The sequence below is a fragment of the Lonchura striata genome, chromosome 6 (assembly GCF_050655825.1).
Source record: "Lonchura striata isolate lonStrDom1 chromosome 6, ASM5065582v1, whole genome shotgun sequence".
In the NCBI taxonomy this organism is placed as follows: Eukaryota; Metazoa; Chordata; class Aves; order Passeriformes; family Estrildidae; genus Lonchura; species Lonchura striata.
This window is the reverse complement of record NC_140708.1, coordinates 2,526,738-2,544,000: the sequence shown is the minus strand read 5'-3', so window position 1 is coordinate 2,544,000 and position 17,263 is coordinate 2,526,738. Positions and strand designations below refer to the sequence as shown.

Here is a 17,263-nt window from a genome sequence, read left to right as displayed (position 1 = left end):
GGCAGAAGAGAAAGGCGGAGGGGTCGCTCGGCGCTGCCCGCGCTGCCGGAAGCGGCTCCCGGGCCCGCCCGCGGGCCGGGAGGGGCGGAGGGCCCGGCAGGTGCCGAGGATGGCGGCGGGCGACCCGGAGCGGGCGCGCTACTGCGGGCGGCTCTCCTACCTGTGCCTGAAGCTCAGCCTCATCACCTACTCCACCACCTTCTGGGTGAGCGCGGGGCGCCCTGCGCGGGGCTCCGCGACCGAGCGGCGCTGGGTGCGGGGCTGGGTGCGGGGCTGGGTGCGGGGCTGGCTCACCCGTGGCCGTGGGTGGCACACTCGTTGCCGTGGCTGGCTCACCCGTGGCTGGCTCACCCGCGGCCGTGTCTCACCCGTGGCCGTGGGCGCAGAGCCCCATCCGCGCCTCGGCACTGACAAACTGGTTTTGGCGGTGGGGACTCGGTAGGGGTTGGGAGTTTGGCAGGTGAAAATCGTTCATGTGCGTATGGAAATGCGGCTTTGCCCTGCAGGGGAGGTGGCAAACAGAGCCTTTGCCCTACAGCGTCGCTCCTCGGTGGATTGAGAATGTCCTGTCCCGAGTTACAGGTGTCTGGCACTTGCTGTCCTCATCCAGGTGTTAGAGCCAGAGAGGCGCAGGTGATGGCTCCAGACTATGACCACTGAGTTCTGACATGTGGGAAATCCACACCAGGCGCCCTCGGGCTGGAAGGAACCCTTGGAGCCCTTTCAAGTGCTCTTTGTAAGCACTGTGATTTTTAAAGGGGCTTTTTCAAGTTCTGGGAAGATGATGGCTTCAGGTGGCATTGATGTCAGAGCAGGATGTTTTCTATTTGGCTTTTTCTTTTGAAATTTTGCTTAAGTTCTAGTTTGGCTGGTCTGTTTTTGTCTGACATGGTATTTACCAGTTGGGAGCATAAGGCTTTTGCTTTGCTGTGTAGGAGAAGAGGCTTAGATCTGCCAGGTTTGATAGTGAGTGTCAGAGACACCCCGTGATTTAATGAACAAAGATTGAAACACAAAGTGTTCGTTGTAATTCAGGCTCTTTGGGATTTCGGATGTCTTTTGTCTGTCTCAGCAGACAAAGCAACCCTTGGGTTTAGACTCCTGATGCTACCTGTGTCCCTCCACAACTATTCCGCAGTTGTGAGATCCAGAAAGGGAAATTCAAATTTGCTGTGTTATTTTTCAGACCCTTTTTTGCAGCGCATCCTTCGCGGAGGAGCGTCTGCTCGGTGTTTTCTGTCGGCAGCAAGGGCCCTCGCTGGTGGGATGTAAACATTCCTCTGGTGGCAGAGAAAGGGCCCTTCTGAAACCATCCTCGGAGGACAAAGCCTCTTTCAGGCAGCCTGCGGATTTTATTTACTCTTTGTAGTTGCTCACTCTGGATTTTCAATGCTCTGCCCTCGTTTATAAACAAGAGCTTCCATTTGTTGGCCGGGGGAGATGGTTTGCTCTGGGAGGGGGAGGATGGGGTGGGCAGGAAGGACGGGGAATGCCAGGGGATTGTGGAATTGTTTGGGCAGCTGGTGCTGGGCAGCGTCCCGCTGGCCCCGGGGCCGAGCACCCGCCGCGTTCCGCGTGGGCTTCGCGCGTGGAATTCGCTTTTGTTGCAGCTGAGCGAAGCAGATCTCGTCGGCTGGAAATAATGTCAGTTCTCTTCTCAGCACCGCGCTTCTTGCTGAGTTTGTTGATTTGTTTGGTTTTTTTTTTTTTTCTTTAATCGGTGTAAATGGAAGCGTGGCTGTGGGAGTGTTGGCTTTCTTGAATGCTGGGTGCTTTGTGATGTTCTGCTGCTGTCTGGGGCTTTGACCTGCTGGATGTTCACTCAGTTCCCTCCCTGCCGTTGCAATTCCTCTGGTACCTTATGAGTGATGAAGTCCCGGATTTGAGTCCCCGGGATGGCTTTAAACCACCAGGCACTAAATACCAGCCTTGTCTGAAGCAGAAAGGAAATTAAAGCATTGCTGGGAGTGTCGGAGGGGATGTTTGCTACCGGCCTTGTGGTCTTCCCCTGTCGCCCAGGGCTTTTTTAAAAACTAGCTGTCACTGTAACTTTTCCAGATACCTCTTTTCCTGATGAATGGGACTGTAATGTAATTTTCTTGCCCAGCTGAAACAAAACCCAACATTTTAAACAGAAGGTGCTCTTGTTGAGCTTCATTTAAGAAAAAGAACTGTAAATACAGGGTTAAAGCTTCTACTTATAAATAAATAAACGCATGCTTCTCCTTTCTCTTGGGACAGCAGGCAAAAGCCCCAGAGAAATCCCCGGTATTTGCTGGTGGAGCTCATGTGGTGTGAGTTTTGCCGTGCACACAGCTGGGCTGCCAGGCCGGGAGCTGCTGTGGAGGATGCGGGATGGAACAGCCCTGGGTGCTGTGTCCCACCCCAGGACAGGGAGGGACAGCACCGGCAGGACAAGGGACTCGGGTGGCATGGCTGCTGCCGTGGCACATCTGCTTGCCACGAGTAAATGCTGCTGTTGGTTCGGCCATTAAATGTTGGAAAAATTTTTATTAGATGCTTAAGAAAATAGAAGATAATGGAAGCATAAGTCTTGGAGGGTGTGGGAGCAGTGAAGTGAAAAGCAGCGAAGATATGCGTATATAAAGATGCTATATGTATTTATGTATCTGAAGTTCTTAAAGTATCTTGTTTTATTTTATTTATATTATTATAAAATATTATAATAGATAAATATTTTATTTACGGGTACCTTTTAGTCAAAAACCCCCTGAAATGTAATGCTTTGATGAGAAAACTATGGTTAAAAAAAAGACATTTCAGTAAAAAGTTCTAGTCTTGAAACAACAGTCTTCTGAAATTCTGGTAATCCCTATCAAGCTTTAATACCTGTGCTTTATGTCCAGAGGTTTTTTTTTGTTTTTTTGGTTGGTTTTTTTTTTTTACTTTTTAAACAAGGTATTTACCAGGCAAGAGTTATTGTTGTTAATGACACTTCAGTGTTTGCAGGAGAATCTGGTTTTGGGGTTACTCTCAATTCGCTCAAATTTTAAGTTGCTTTTTAAATAGCTTCAGTATATTTTCTTTTTATGGTTGAACCCTCCTGAGAATTTTCTCTCTTCAAATGACAAACTAAGGGCATTCCCTACATATTGTCCTTTGTTGTCATTATTAATTTCCATAGAAAATCAAGAACTTCCAGTAAGTTGCTATTTATTTTAAGATAGCCCATAATTAAAAAAATATTTCAACTGTTTGGCTCATGGACTCATAACTCACATCGTGCGTCCCTCTAGCCCTTTGTCTGGGATATACTGTGTCATATCCAAAATTAAGAAGTGAAATTAAAAATTAAGAAGTATAATTAAGAAGCATTGGTGTGCAGAGAGCAGACTCCTGTTTCCTGGGGGAATGTCAGGTCAGGAAAGGGGAATGTTGTTTATCAGATTGCCAAAATGATTGATTTGTGCCTGGTCTCCTCTCTGATGATGTGTCTGGCTGTTGGAGTCGGCAGCAAAGTTTTTCCACTGCAATTTTTGTAATGAAGTATTGTGGGCTATTTTTAATTTTAATTAATTTAGCATAATTCAAAGTGATTTGCAGCACACTGTAGTTTTAATGCCAAATGATTTAGACCTATCTAATTATTTTGATTGAAATATCTTTACCTTGTTAAATGAAAAATGTCCCTTCCTATTTCACTTGCCAGCTTTATCTGGTAGTTGCTCAAGGAAGTGATATCATTTCAAACTTGTCAAACTTGTTTGTTTGTGGTTTTTTCTTTTAATTAGTTTTTAATCTGGTGCCTTTCTCCTGATGGCAGGAAGAGTGGAGGTATAGGAAATATCTGACTGTAGTTACTGAGCTTAAATACAGTAGGAGTTAATATGAAGGGGCAGATAGGCTGTTTGCAGACCAGCTTAGAAACTGGGTTATGTTAGAGGCATGTATGTATTTCTATATATTTATACACACAGAGAGAAGGACAGACAGACACACAAAGGAGGGTCATTAAAGCCATGGCAGTTGGTCATATATGTAATATATGTGATCTCAGATGGGTAATAAATTACATTTCAGGCAGTGATGTATATTTTGATTAGTTTAAGTTCCAGAATGTTAAAACATGATGAAATATATTTTTGAAGTGAACAAGTTTCATTTTTTTCCAACTCAGCTCTTTTTCTTCTTTAGTCTTCGAGAGGTTTTATATTTTTTTTTTAATCCAAACTTCTGCTTTGGATGTTTCATTGTTTATAATGAATCTTGAAGTGAGCAGTGACAGGTTCCTGTGTACTCACAGCCTGTCATGTCTGTGTTTACTGGCAGAAAAAATAACATCCCTGCTCTCCTCTGTTTCTCTTCCAGGTGATCGGAGCCCTCGTCCTTGCAGTTGGGATTTATGCAGAAATTGAAAGACAGAAGTACAAAACTCTAGAAAGTGCCTTTCTAGCCCCAGCAATTATTTTAATACTTTTGGGCATCGTGATGTTCCTGGTATCCTTTGTGGGTGTACTGGCTTCTCTGAGAGACAATTTATGCCTTCTGCAAGCAGTAAGTGTTGGAATTTTTATTCCTAGTTTCTAAGGCTTGTTGCTTTTGCTTTCCACTGTCCCCTGAATTCACATCCAGAACTATGTCTGCGCTGAAAAACATTTGAACGAGGTTGCTTTTTAAAAAGATTTAATTAAATGTGAGTTTAGTGGCTGTGGTCCCTTCCTCAGGGAGCAGCAGCACTGGGTCTTGTCAGCGGCAGGAGCGGCGAGGTCTGAGCCCAGCGCTGGGAAAAGGAGCTTCCAGCAGCTCAGGCAGTGTGGGAAATAACCAGGAATGGGAGTTATTATCAGTCGGTGTGTATCTTGTGCAAACCCAGCTGCCAAGGTGCCACTTGGTGCTGGCTGCTCGTTTCAGCCCAGGGGAAGCAGCTCAGGGGAGAAGCCCTGGCTCAGGCTGACGTCCGGCGTGGTCCTGTGGGAAATGGGTTTCTAGAGAATTCTTAAAGTCTGATAGAAGGCTTTGAGATAAGAAATGTTGACTTAGAAATGCTATAGAATAAAAACAGATGTTGTTGAGAGAGAAATAGAATTAGAAATAAGTTTGAAAAGATGACTCTGTAAATAAGGATATGTCAGAGAAATAGAACTATGAAAGATACATTGTAGTAAGACTTATGAGGGGTAATTTTAAATTATTAACTTTAAAGCATTTATAGTATAGTGTAGCAAAAGCTGACAAACTCAAAATCACTTATAATCCAACATGGCCAGAGTCTGTCTGTCTTGCCCTGGAAAATGTGTGTCCAACATTAGACGTGGAGCTTGGGCCTTTGAGAGAAGGGCCCTGAGGGTGAAATGAAAGGCACAAGGTTTTTCTCCCCAGTGCCTCTGAAAAGGTGAATTTTAGGGAAATTCCTGAGGTAGCAGATGGAAGCTGCACGTGTGATTAATTAAAAGTAAAGGGTGCAAACTTCATTTCCTCCTGCACTGAGTTGGTGTTGGAAAGGCCCTTTTAAAGGCTACCTAGTGTGACCCCCTTGCAATGAGCAGGGTCACCTTCCACTGGACCAGGATGCTCAAAACCTGACCCAACCTGGCCTTGTCACGTCAGTTCAGCCTAACAAAATGCTAAATTCGTGGTTTGTTACGGAGGGCAAAGCCTGAAATAACCATGGATTTGGAATTTTACTGAGAGTCCCTCCTTAGGCTTCTTCCCACTGAGCGTGCTGGTGTGTCAGATGCCAGGAACATTTTCTGTTCCCATCCTGGTAGCAAACCCAGCTGGGTGTTGAACAAAGCAAGTTCCTGATGCCAGCTTCCCTGGCTGATTCCAGATTTAGCAGGAGAAAAGATACCTGGTGAATTCCTGACACCGAGCACACAGAAATTAAAGCAGCCTTCAGGGGAGAGCATTAGGGATTATTTTCAGACAAGGGATCTTAAAACTTCTCTCCTGATGAAGCTCACTGTTACACAGCAGACCTAAATTTGCTTGACACCTGTTTTTTATGCCTGAAGGGTTGGAAAAAACATTTCAAGTACTGGCATGCTGCAGCTCTCTTACAGTGCAATGGATTTTTTCATATTTTTCACATTTTGCACACTCTTTCATGGGCATTCGTGGATGCACACATGGTTGTGTATGAGTGTATTTTGAGCACATGTATATACATAGGCAAATAAATGTGGGAAGCAACATATTAAAAGCCACTAAGTCTGGAATTTTGCTTTGATTTAGCACTGGCAGTGTAGAAGAAGGTGGTTTGGATTATCTTAAGGTGTGCTGCTTTATCCACTAATTGAAAGCTAACAGGTAAGTACTGGTTTTGTAGGAAGCATAAAAACATGGAGTGTGGTGTGGTTTGTAGCAGCCCATCAGTATGCTTCTCTGGGATGCTGGTGTGGAAAGGACTGTCTTGGCAGCATAATTTCATCTAATGGTTTTGAGTCCATTCAGAGCAGAAAAATAATATGCTTGCCAATTGGGCAAAACCCAAAGTAATTTAAGTGAGGAAAACAGGCTTTCTCATGACATTGATAGTTTCATAAGAACAAACCCATAATTTCATATTTTCCTTTAAACTTCCATACTGAAAGCCAAGTCTACTGGCAATTGAACGCTAGACTTAAAGGAACTAATTGAAAGAGTAATTGGGGTTCTGTCTAATGACTGACTTGCACTTGCTTTCCTGCAGTTCATGTACATCCTTGGACTCTGCCTGCTGATCGAGCTGACGGGCGGAGTGGTGGCCCTGATCTTCAGGAACCAGGTGAGCTGCTTGCTTCAGGTTTTGCTGTGATTGAGCTCTGCTGAAGAACAGTTGTCACCTGAGCACTCTGCAGACAGGCCCAGGCTTTTCAGGGCTCAGCAGTGGGGTTTGCCACCGCTCTGGAGATGAATTCCAGGTTAAGGAACTTGGAGAAAATCTGGTGGCTACAAATGTGCAGTGCAGGCAAAATGAGTTTCCAGCTCTTTGTGGATGACAAAATGCTTTCTTCTCTTTTGCCAGCTGGGTCTGACAGCTAATTGGGGACGTTTCCAGACGGATTTGGAGGCTGTTGTTATTTCATGGCCCAAATGTTTTGCCTCAGTTAAAGGACAGCTCTTCTCTGCCCACATCCATGAGCAACGTAGCAAATTTATCTAGGAGACTCCATCACTGACAAGCATGATATAACTGTATACAACCCTTGATTTTTCTGCACAGAAAGCAGCAGGCTATTTTTTTTTTCAGTTAGAAATGCTTTAAAATGTAAATGTATTCAGTATGGCAAGTACTAGATGTCTATGCTTCAATTTACAGTGAGACGACTACACTTAGGGACAGCTTTCTTCCCTTGTTTTTCAAGGTTAGTGGAGAAGTTTGGTTAGTATGGGGAGAACAAGAGAGTATTTATGGAAGCTTAGTGTAGTAGCCTCTGCGTATGTCCTGTTTGTTTTGCATGTCATGTGCATTTTTCCCATTTCTTTCTCTACTTCTTTTTCAAATTTGTGCAGTCTAAATGGGGTTTTTGACCAGCTAGGAGGGTCCTGTACTATTTCTCATCAGTGATGTGATCATCCTTTTTGTTCTGGTTAGTTTGTGGGTGTTGCAGTTTGTAATATTGAGAAGATTACTGGGTGTATTTCAGGTTTTTTGACCTATAAGACTTTAGCTTTGTCCATTTCAGCAGCTGCATTGAAAGCAAAGTTGTTACATTCTGGTAGTGATTAGTCCCTGGTTTTGCTGCGCTGAGATTGTGCTGGATCTTGAAAACTAAATACTCTTTTTTTCCCTGCCTTTTCTCTCATCTTCTGAACTTTAAAAACACTTTGTTGATTTAACTTCTAATATGCCATGCTGAGGAGACACCATTTTATATCTGCCATCGCCATGCTACCATATTTCTTAAAACAGCCACACAACATACAAACATACAAAAAACATACAAACACACCTTTTTTTCCGCTCCATGTGAAATAAAGCTCTCTATCTGGCAATTATGGACTCTTTGGAAACTCAAATTCATGGAAAGTTCATGGAAAATAAAAAATTCATGGACGGTGGTGACACAGTCAAGTCTTGTTGCTCGGGGCGTGGTGCAGACCACAGTGCCAAGATCCACCACCCAACCCCACTGCTCTGTCATCCAGAAGATGCTGAGGGTCCCCAGGGACAGGGATCCTGGGATATCCATATCCAGGGATAATGGGACCATCTCTGGGAGGTGCTTGGAGAGTCTCAGCAGTGAGAGGTGTCGCACTGCTGGAACTTGCCAGCCCAAACCCAGCACTGAGGCTGCTCCTCTAGAGGAGAACAGATGGTTGGTCCTTGCAGGGCTTTAATGAGTGTTTTGTTTTTTTTTCTAAAAAAAAAGAAGGAAAAAATCCTTTTATTTTGTGCTCATCAGTTACACTTGTCATTTTAACCTGCTCTTCTAATTCTAAGCCCATGTGCCCATTGTGCAACCCATGAATCTTGTTCTCCTTTTGCTTTCTAGACAATCAAATTTTTAAATGATAACATTAGAAGAGGAATTGAGAATTACTATGATGATTTAGACTTCAAGAACATCATGGATTCTGTTCAAAAGCAGGTTTGTTGTTTTGTTTTGTTTTGTTTTTTTTTTCTCCTTGGACTAAGTCAGGAACAGCTTTGAGTTTTTCTGGTGGTGTGACAGTCAAGTTGTTACTGATGAGGGGGATGAGATCTTGTGTGTCATCTCTTATGGTGTTGCTGCTGAGGTCAGGGCTCATCCAGCATTCCAGCTGGCATTTAAAATCCTCTTACATCACATCTTTTTGAGAGGGCCAAATGCAGCTTTTGCCTTGGCAGGTCAATTCAATGCTCAGGGTCAGATCCTTCAAACCTGTAGGTTTATAGTGGCCCCACAGCTGGATTGAGATGAATTCAGCCTAAATTCCAGCCATGGCCTTGCACTCAGTGCTTCTGCTGGCTGGTCCAGGAGATTGAGAAGCATCTTGCTAACAGGAGGCATTGGGTAAAGAGAAATGAGGTGGCATTTGGGCTGCCACAACCTGGGCCGCTGTGTGGCTGCTCGAGGGCATGGACAGGGCCATTTAACCAGGTGCTTATTGTGAGGAAGTACCAGTGGAAGAGCATCTACCTGCCATTAAAATTCAGAAACTCTGATGAGCCCAGCTGGGCATTACTTAATGGCACCTGGCATTGACTCACAGCCTCACAGCCTTTTTTTTTTTTTTTTTTTTTAATAAGGCTGATCTGTTGCAATGTTTATTGGGTTATTGAAGAGTTCTGCCATGCAGTTCAGAGGCTGTAGAAGGAGCAGAAAGTGTTCAGCAATGTGATGTCAGGGCCCATGCAATGTCCATGACCATGCCAAGTAATGGTTATTAAAAAAAATGACTTAGGAAGTGATACATATATTCTAGGACATCGTTATGGAGATGGCAGCCTGCTTTGAAAAACAAAGTTAGCATGGAAAGTCTGTCAGAAGCAGACCATCCTGAGGAAATTTTGTCATTAGACTTCATAATGCTTTAAATTTTCCATGCACTGCCCAAAATTATGGGTACGTACAGCGAGCCTACACGTTAGTGATTAAATGAGCTCCTCCTTTTCCCTTCGTTTAAATTATAAAGTGAATATTTATATTAAGTCAGTGTAAACTTAAAGTATTTGTTTGCCAGCTTTCAGTTCTTGTAAATTACAGCCACAATGTTTTGGTGAGATTAATTTATGCCTTAAAGCAATGCTTTTGTCTTTTAGATCCAGTTGGCAATGTAGTTGTAATTCTTAAAACAACTGCAGAGGTAGATTGCAGGTCAAGATAGAGTTAATGTAAAAACACTGCTTAATGACGTCCAGAGCTGGAAAAGTAGTTTTTTCAACTCAGAAAAGATGGGAGGTGGACTTAGCACCAAGTACTTTGCTCTGGCACCCTGAGTGACAGAGGAGTTCAGAGGGTGACAGAGGAGTATTACCTGTATCTTTAATTCTTTGTAATTGTATTTATCATACACATTCATACATGCTGTGCTGATAAAATGACAGATTTTTTTGGTAGCTCAGGGCTTCTAAAATAGTTTTCTTCTTTCTTTGTTTTCTACTTGTTCAAAGAGTTTAAGGTACAATTTTTTTCCCCTTTTCCTTTTGGAATTCAAGAATCATTTATGTTGGAGAAGACCTTTGATATCATTGAGTTTTGTGTCTTTTTTATTGTATTTTTTTTTTCTCTACAGTTCAAGTGCTGTGGTGGGGAAGATTATAGAGATTGGTCCCAAAACGTGTATCACAACTGTGAAGCTCCAGGACCACTGGCTTGTGGGGTGCCCTACACTTGCTGCATCAGAAATAAGGTGAGTCTTGGTCCCTCAGCATCACTGAAAAAAAGCACCTGACACTAGGAAGTCTGGGGTAAGAAGGGAAGGAAAACGGGTCCTTTCTTCCCCTAATGGATCTGTGGGTCTTGACAGCTTGAAAGGGAGAAAATAATGGATTAGATGTGCTGGCTGTGGTCCATTTTACTGACCCACTTCTCAGCCCCAGAAGGGATCTTGGGACCTCCACTAATCTCATGGCTCGCCCCAACCAGACCTCCTTAAAATTCAGTTTTGCTGGTGTTTTCCCCAGGGTTTGCTGCTCCAGCTTTGCCAGGAAGCCTGGGACCTGCTGGTTTCTGTGGGTGGGGGGTCAGACTGATGTGCCCCAGCTGCTGCGTGAATTAAAAACCACACAGAGTGACCTTGTCATCTTCAGAATAATCCAAAAATGTGGGCAACTGACCTCAGAGTGAGGGCATGCTTGTGGGCACAGGTCTGCCCCGACCTATCCTTGAAAACTTCCTTTCTCTAAAGTGCTAGAAGGACTGGAGTCTGAACCAGTTTCTCAGCTCTGATGAACTGATCCTCACTGGTGCTGACAGCACTAGGAGCAGGCATTGATTTTCATGCAAATGTGTTTTAATTAATTCTGTAATTCACTGCCCTTCATTTGAGGGGTGCATGTCATGCTGAATTTGATGAAGAACTATTCCTCAACTACTCCAGTACAGCCAGTCCCTGCCTCACTGGGATTTGATCTCAGGCTGAATATGAGCTAGAGAGACTGGGTGTGTGTAAGATGGATATCCTGCTGCTGCCTGGTTTAGGCTGCCCTTTCAACATCTGCCTTCAGCATGGCTGTTTAATTAAAAAAAAAAAAAAAAGACAGATAGATGCAATGATTGTGTCAGTAATCCTCCTTGGTGTCGGTGAGAAATGTGTATCACAGGAAGGTGTTTATTACATGTGCACACACATTTTTGGTGTGTGGGAATGGTCTGTTTAAATCTGTAATGAGCTTTGATTTATTCTCAGAAACCAAAGCTGAACAGTCATGCTTTGAGTCTTAGCTGTTTGAGAAAAAGCCTGCAGCTGGATGGAGCAGAGCAACTCAGGATTTTGCCTTCAGGAAAGGGAAAGCACTGAAATAAAAACTTCTCCAGGGAAAGATGGGGGTATATTCTCTGTGTGCTTCACTGACAGCTGGGAGGGGAGGATCAGGCTGCTGGTATCCCATGGAGTTAAGCCCAGGGAAGTTAAAGAAGGGCAGGGAGAAGCCCCAGGTGGAAGTGTGGCTCATGCAGGTGCTGCAGCAGGCGAGGGCTGCGGCTCTGCAGCAGAGGTGCTGCTGCTGCTGAGCCGTGTGCGGCACGGGAGCGCAGCACCAGGGCTGTGCCTCAGGAAGAACAACCAGAAGATGCATCAGTCTTGTGTGTTTGACAAATCCTTCCAAATACAGGCTGGTTTCTGTCCCAGAAAGCTACAGATATGGTTTGTGATTACTCATTGGCTTTGTAGTCATGGAAAACTCCTGCTAATGTCAGTGCCTGGATTCTGATCCTCTGTTAAAGCCTTCTGCTAACACGAGCCAGCTCGTACTGGGGGGGCTCTAAAGGAACTATATTTATGTCAAATTATTTACTGAAGACTTACACTAGTGGAGTGGATAGAAATTAGTCCCAAATGCCTATAATCCTCTGTTTCCAATGCGTTTATCTCCTCTGTGTACATTTGCTTATGTCACGATGTCCTGTTAGCAAATTCTGTGTTTAAAGTTAAAGGATGGGACTGCCTTCCTTGTGGTCACATATTTTGGGAGTGACCACGTGTCAGTCAGTCAGGCTTCAGCTGTTTTGGGAACATGAAATCACTCACAGCCAACACAGCACACTGGTGCCTAATATTGATACTGACTTCCAAGTGGATTTATTACCTGTGGCTGGCAGATGGGTACCCCACACAGTTTCCCAACAGCCCTGTGGAGAGTCTGAGCTTTTTGTTTGAGGAATGTGCTGAGCCTTGTTTGTCAACCAGTGTGTGTTCAAGGTGAGAGCCCAGCTTTCTAGGGGGCTTAAAAACTTCTCCTTATTGGCCGCTTCCTTTGATGCCAGTGAGTTTTTACATTGGATGATTTTCATTTTCATGATTTTCAGGTTGGCTTTTCCAGGCTCTCAAGGTAGAGCCTTGGAACCCACAGAAGGCGTTACATGGCTACAGAAAATATGTTAGTAGTCTGTGGTGAATGCAAGCACTCAGTCTCTTTTAGGTATATGAGTTTTATATTCATGTATGTAATGGTATTGTATGAACATTGTAATGAATTTAGTGTTGTAAAAGGCCTTCATAGTATTGGAAGTTACTTGAAACTAAGATATTTCTGAGCTTAAATATGTCATCATCTTGGCATGAAGGCTGTGTTAACCCCTGGCTTTAGGAATAAGGTGTGTTAAGTTATTAAGGCTTTAAAAGGAAATTCAGCTGTTCATTCTGTGGAAACAGCTGTGTCACACAGCTCTGTCACAGCTTGGTTTGGTTGCTGGTGCCACCTTGCTTTTGTTGGATAGAAATGGTTCAGATTGTCAGTGACACACTGACAATACTCATTCCTCTAAAATCATGGGGAGCTCTAACTAAATCTGACACTGGGGCTGCTGGGATAAGCTGGTGTTGGACTGGGAAGTAACCCTGTCATTGCTTTTATATGAGCTGGGTGAACACAGAGTAAAAATAATATTTCTGTGATTTTAGTTTCCTGCTGCAGTTCATATTTGTTGTTTTCTTTTCAGACAGACATTATCAACACTATGTGTGGATACAAAACCATTGACCAAGAGGTAACGTAGTCAGTGCCCACCCTGGCATGGCAGAGGGTGCTGCTCCTCTGCATTTTTTTGGTCTGTTATAAAAGTGTTTTCTATGTGCTTTAATCTTCCAGGCAGTTAAATCGGCAATTAAAATGGTTCTTTTTTACTGGAATAATTTCCATATATGAGAAAAATCTCATCTTGTTTGATTTTTGTGTCTTCCCTTCTTTTAATTTTCCTTGATTCCTGGTTTTTTGACAACTTTCCCAAGCTAATTGCACAATCAATGCACAAAAAGCTGCTTTCAAAATGTGAAGCATTGACTTGAGTTGGGGAAAGCTTTTAGTACTTAAAAGCCAAAGTTTCTCACAGAGTAAAACTGGCATTGATAAAAGCCAACTTAGCTGTTTTCAAGTATTTTATATCCCAGGAGTGGGTGTTTTATTTTTAAGCCTGTGACAGTACCCCTGGAGGAGCAGGGGGACTTCCCTGGTTGTGCTGGCTGCCTTCTCCTCCCTCCAGGAGTGGGATGGGGCCTCTTCCTTCAGCCTTCCCTTTAGGGAGCAGCCCCGGTGGCTCCAGAGGAGAGGCTGCCAGCTCAAGGCAGTAATTGCAGAGTGATTAAGAAGGGAAATCGGTAATTGGATCTGCCCGAGTTCTCCACTCCTGGCTTTGGAGTGCTGGGAGGAGGCAGGGCCGGGGCTGGTCTGGAAAAGCTCCTCTCCCCAGCTCATTTGGGGTACTTGGAGCACAATGCCAGCCTGGGTTGTTGGTTTTTGGGATTACCGGTTATCTTTAAATACAACTTGCCTTCATTCAGATTCATTGATTTGTGGCTTAATCACCTGAAGGCTGCGGCCAGGCTCTAACACGGAGCACTTGAGCTTATGCTTAAATTCACCCCATTCATCTGCTTAGGACCCTCTGCAGCCTCAAGTGCTTTTATATTATGGGTTGGGGTCACGGAGCAGCACAGCTTGCAGGACTGAATCCAAAATCCTCTTGTTCCTGACCTTTTTAGGGTCTTTTTGCAAAGCACTTGGTCCACAATTTATGTTTTTCCACTGCTGTATTTTCAACTTGGAAGCGGAGATGAAAGCTAAAGAGTGACATCTCTGCATTCCAAGTGGTCTTAAATGAGAATTGGGTGCATTTCTTGTTGAAAAATAGCTGCAACAAACAGGTTTAAGACAATGAAATTACTTACTCGGGTGTAGAATAACTTTTAATAATAGAGTAATTTGTTGAGGTGTGGAGCAGCTTAACAACAGATGGAAGAGTTACTGATGAGGTCTTTGTTAAACTCGGTGGGTTTAAGGAGGTGGGAAGGCAAACCACATCTGCCACATGCATCTCACGCCAGTGGAGCTGCCTGCTGAACCCTTACTCTGATATTTTTCAGCGCTTGAGTGTTCAGAACGTTATCTACGTCCGAGGGTGCACCAATGCTGTGCTCATTTGGTTTTTGGACAACTACAGCATCATGGCTGGCGTGCTGCTCGGCATACTGCTGCCCCAGGTGAGAGAGGGGGAACGTGTGATTTGTGGGTCTGGGAAATCCCATTTGACCATAATCACAGTTTTCTTTGTGAATTTAATGTAACTGATGAGCTGAAGTAATGTAGCATTCTGGTAATTCAGTAGCATCGCTGTTGCAGGATTTGGTGAGGCAATTTGCTTTTGTTTGGGGGATTTTTTTTTTTTTTTTTGATTCCTCCCCTGTCTGTGACTAGTGTGCCTTCCCAAAGCCCCAGTGAGGCAGGCTGTGCTGCCTGACTGGGCTGCCCTTGCCCTGGTTGCCTTGGCAGTTCCTGGGCGTGCTGCTGAGCCTGCTGTACGTGACGCGGGTGGAGGACATCATCGCGGAGCACAAGCTGGGCGAGCGCCTGTTCGGGGACGTCCCCGGGGCTGCCCCCGACCTCGGCGGGGCCGGCTGCTGCATGTGCTACCCGGGCTGAGCCAGAGCCCCAGCCCTGCAAACCAGGCAAAGCCGGTGCTCTGGGCTGGGCCGGGCTGGGGGTGCTGGAGCAGCCGGCAGCTGGCGGTGGGTGCGAGCCGGGACACGGCGGAGGGGCCCCACGCGGGTCTGTGGGTGACTAAATTCCTTCTGCGTGATTGCTGAGTGGTGACACGGCCAGAAAAAAACTGGAGAAGATTTGAACTTCGATTTCTAGGAAGTGTCTTTGCGTCTCGGGGTGTCCTGTATAAGTGTTTGTCCTTTTCCAGCTTTATTTTCTTACTCCTTCCGGAGAGATTTCTTACCGATCCACATGGTGAATATTAAACATGTGTTTAATAGTGGGGTTTTATGCTAATCATGATGGATTTACTGACAATAATGGATGTGATGCTGATCACCTTCATTGCTCAGTTTTCTGTGCCTTTTAATAATGGGGCAGATGCCAATGTCAAATCGGTCAGGTAATGCTTGATCTATTTTCTAATGCAGTTTATTACTGTGTGGCTTTTGTATAAACTTACAGGATGTTTGAGTCTTGGATGTACTGTATTTTTCCCCTGTAGTAAATTAACTAGGTGATTTATGACTTTATATTTTTTTGGAATTCTGTATGTCAAGATGTTTTTAAAATTTACTGTCTAAATAAAAACAATGAGTTTTTGTTGGTTTTTTTTTTTAAAGCGCATGGGTTTCGTTTATGATGATTTTTATTTTCTTATGTAACTTAAGCCTGTCCCTCAAATGCTGAATCAAAAGGTAGAAGTAGCAGGAGCTGTGAGTCTGGCTTGCATGCTGCCTGCCCAAGCAGTTTTTGGAGAGTCACTGGACATCTGTGCCTCCCTGGCTTCTCTTAGTCCAGCAAGAGCTCTGGGGTTTTTGTTGGTGTTCCTTTGTCCTGAGCAGTCTCTCCAGCCCCAGACAGGCCTGCAGGCAAAATGCAAAACCTAATTATCATAATATTTCAATTAAACCGAAGTCAGGATGAGAATAAAGCAGGTTTATATCCTGAATATAAATCTCTTATTTTATGAACACTCCAGTAAGAAAAACAGGGCAGCATCTGACATTATTCTCTCCTTGCTGCTTTTTGTTGCTGTTTTTTAAAATAAATTTCTTGTCCTGTATTGTAAACGCAGGCAAACCCAATGGGAAGGAATGACCATGTCTGACTCAATTCGGAAGGCTGAATGATTTCTTTATTATAACTATGCTAAAATACATCAATATACTATATAAAAGGAGGATACTAAAACTACACACTACTTTCTCTGACTCTAACTCTCACCCAACTGGTGACCCTCTCTGCAGAGTCCAGCCCCAGGTGGGTTGGCCATCAGGCTCAAACAATCCTCACCAGAATCCAGCCAAGCCATCACCCCAGGGAAACAATTCTCCAAACACATTCCACATAGGAAAAACAAAGAGCAGAAATAGAAATTGTTTTCTCTTTCATTTCTCTCTGTGCACCTCTATAAAAAATCCTGAGAGGGAGAGAAATGTGCTTGCCACAGTCCTGGACTTTTTTTTTTTCTGCTTACTTCAAAACTCAGCGTTTGCTGCTTAACTCTCTGCCTTCACCAAGAGTCTCTGAACAAACTTCATGTGTTTCCAGGAGCCAAAAAAGGACTCGCCGGGTTGCTCGGTGTTCCTGATGGTTTCTGGGGACAGATCCCAGCCCAGCAGGGGCAGTGGGAGGTCTGCAGCACGCTCTAGCGTTGGGCCCTGCACATGGCCACTGCTTAAATATTTAATTGCTCCTTTTCACCCAAATTTTCCTGGTCTGTCTTGAATGATGTGTTCTGGTAAGTTAAAAAGCAAGGTGTGTTTTAAGGGTGGGTTTGTGTGCAAGGAGAGGGAGGAGGAGCAGCTTGGGAGGATGGGAAAATTGAAGCTGGAGTTGGTTTGTACAGGGATTGGGCTGGGAAGATGGGAATGACAAAGGTAGTTCTCCTTTGGTGACAAAAGTAAGGTTTTTTTTTTTTCCCCTAATAAATGTAAATATGGGGGTGGTGTGAAATATGAGATAGCCCAGAAACCAGGAGGTGGCCCAAGTGTGGTTAAACTTTAGGTGGTTTAAATGAAATGGGGGGAGTATTTTGGGATACAAGAGAGCAACTATCCCTTATGAAGAAAATTTGTGAGCTGATCTGAATTTTCAGCCATCCCCAGTGTCACTCACAGAGTTTGGGTGGGAGTGATGTCAGCCTGACAATCACAAAGTAAACCCTGTGTGATTTTGTTTAATAAATGATTGATT

At 44.2% G+C, this 17,263-nt stretch overlaps 1 protein-coding gene across 1 annotated transcript; it reads left to right on the top strand.

Moving 5' to 3' along the window:
• The first annotated feature begins 83 nt into the window (after positions 1–83).
• TSPAN15 (tetraspanin 15) lies at positions 84–15,691 on the top strand. Its single transcript, XM_021529080.4, has 8 exons — positions 84–205; positions 4,330–4,515; positions 6,653–6,727; positions 8,439–8,534; positions 10,162–10,278; positions 13,029–13,076; positions 14,449–14,565; positions 14,855–15,691. The coding sequence occupies exons 1-8, from the start codon at positions 110–112 to the stop codon at positions 15,002–15,004; spliced, it is 885 nt and encodes a 294-aa protein (XP_021384755.1). The 5' UTR covers positions 84–109; the 3' UTR covers positions 15,005–15,691.
• The last annotated feature ends 1,572 nt before the right edge of the window (positions 15,692–17,263 follow it).

Coding starts and splice junctions, on each gene's coding strand:
- TSPAN15 (XM_021529080.4), top strand. CDS start 110: ATGGCGGCGGGCGACCCGGAGCGGGCGCGCTACTGCGGGCGGCTCTCC. Junction 6,728..8,438: donor CCCTGATCTTCAGGAACCAG/GTGAGCTGCTTG, acceptor TTTGCTTTCTAG/ACAATCAAATTTTTAAATGA. Junction 13,077..14,448: donor ACAAAACCATTGACCAAGAG/GTAACGTAGTCA, acceptor GATATTTTTCAG/CGCTTGAGTGTTCAGAACGT.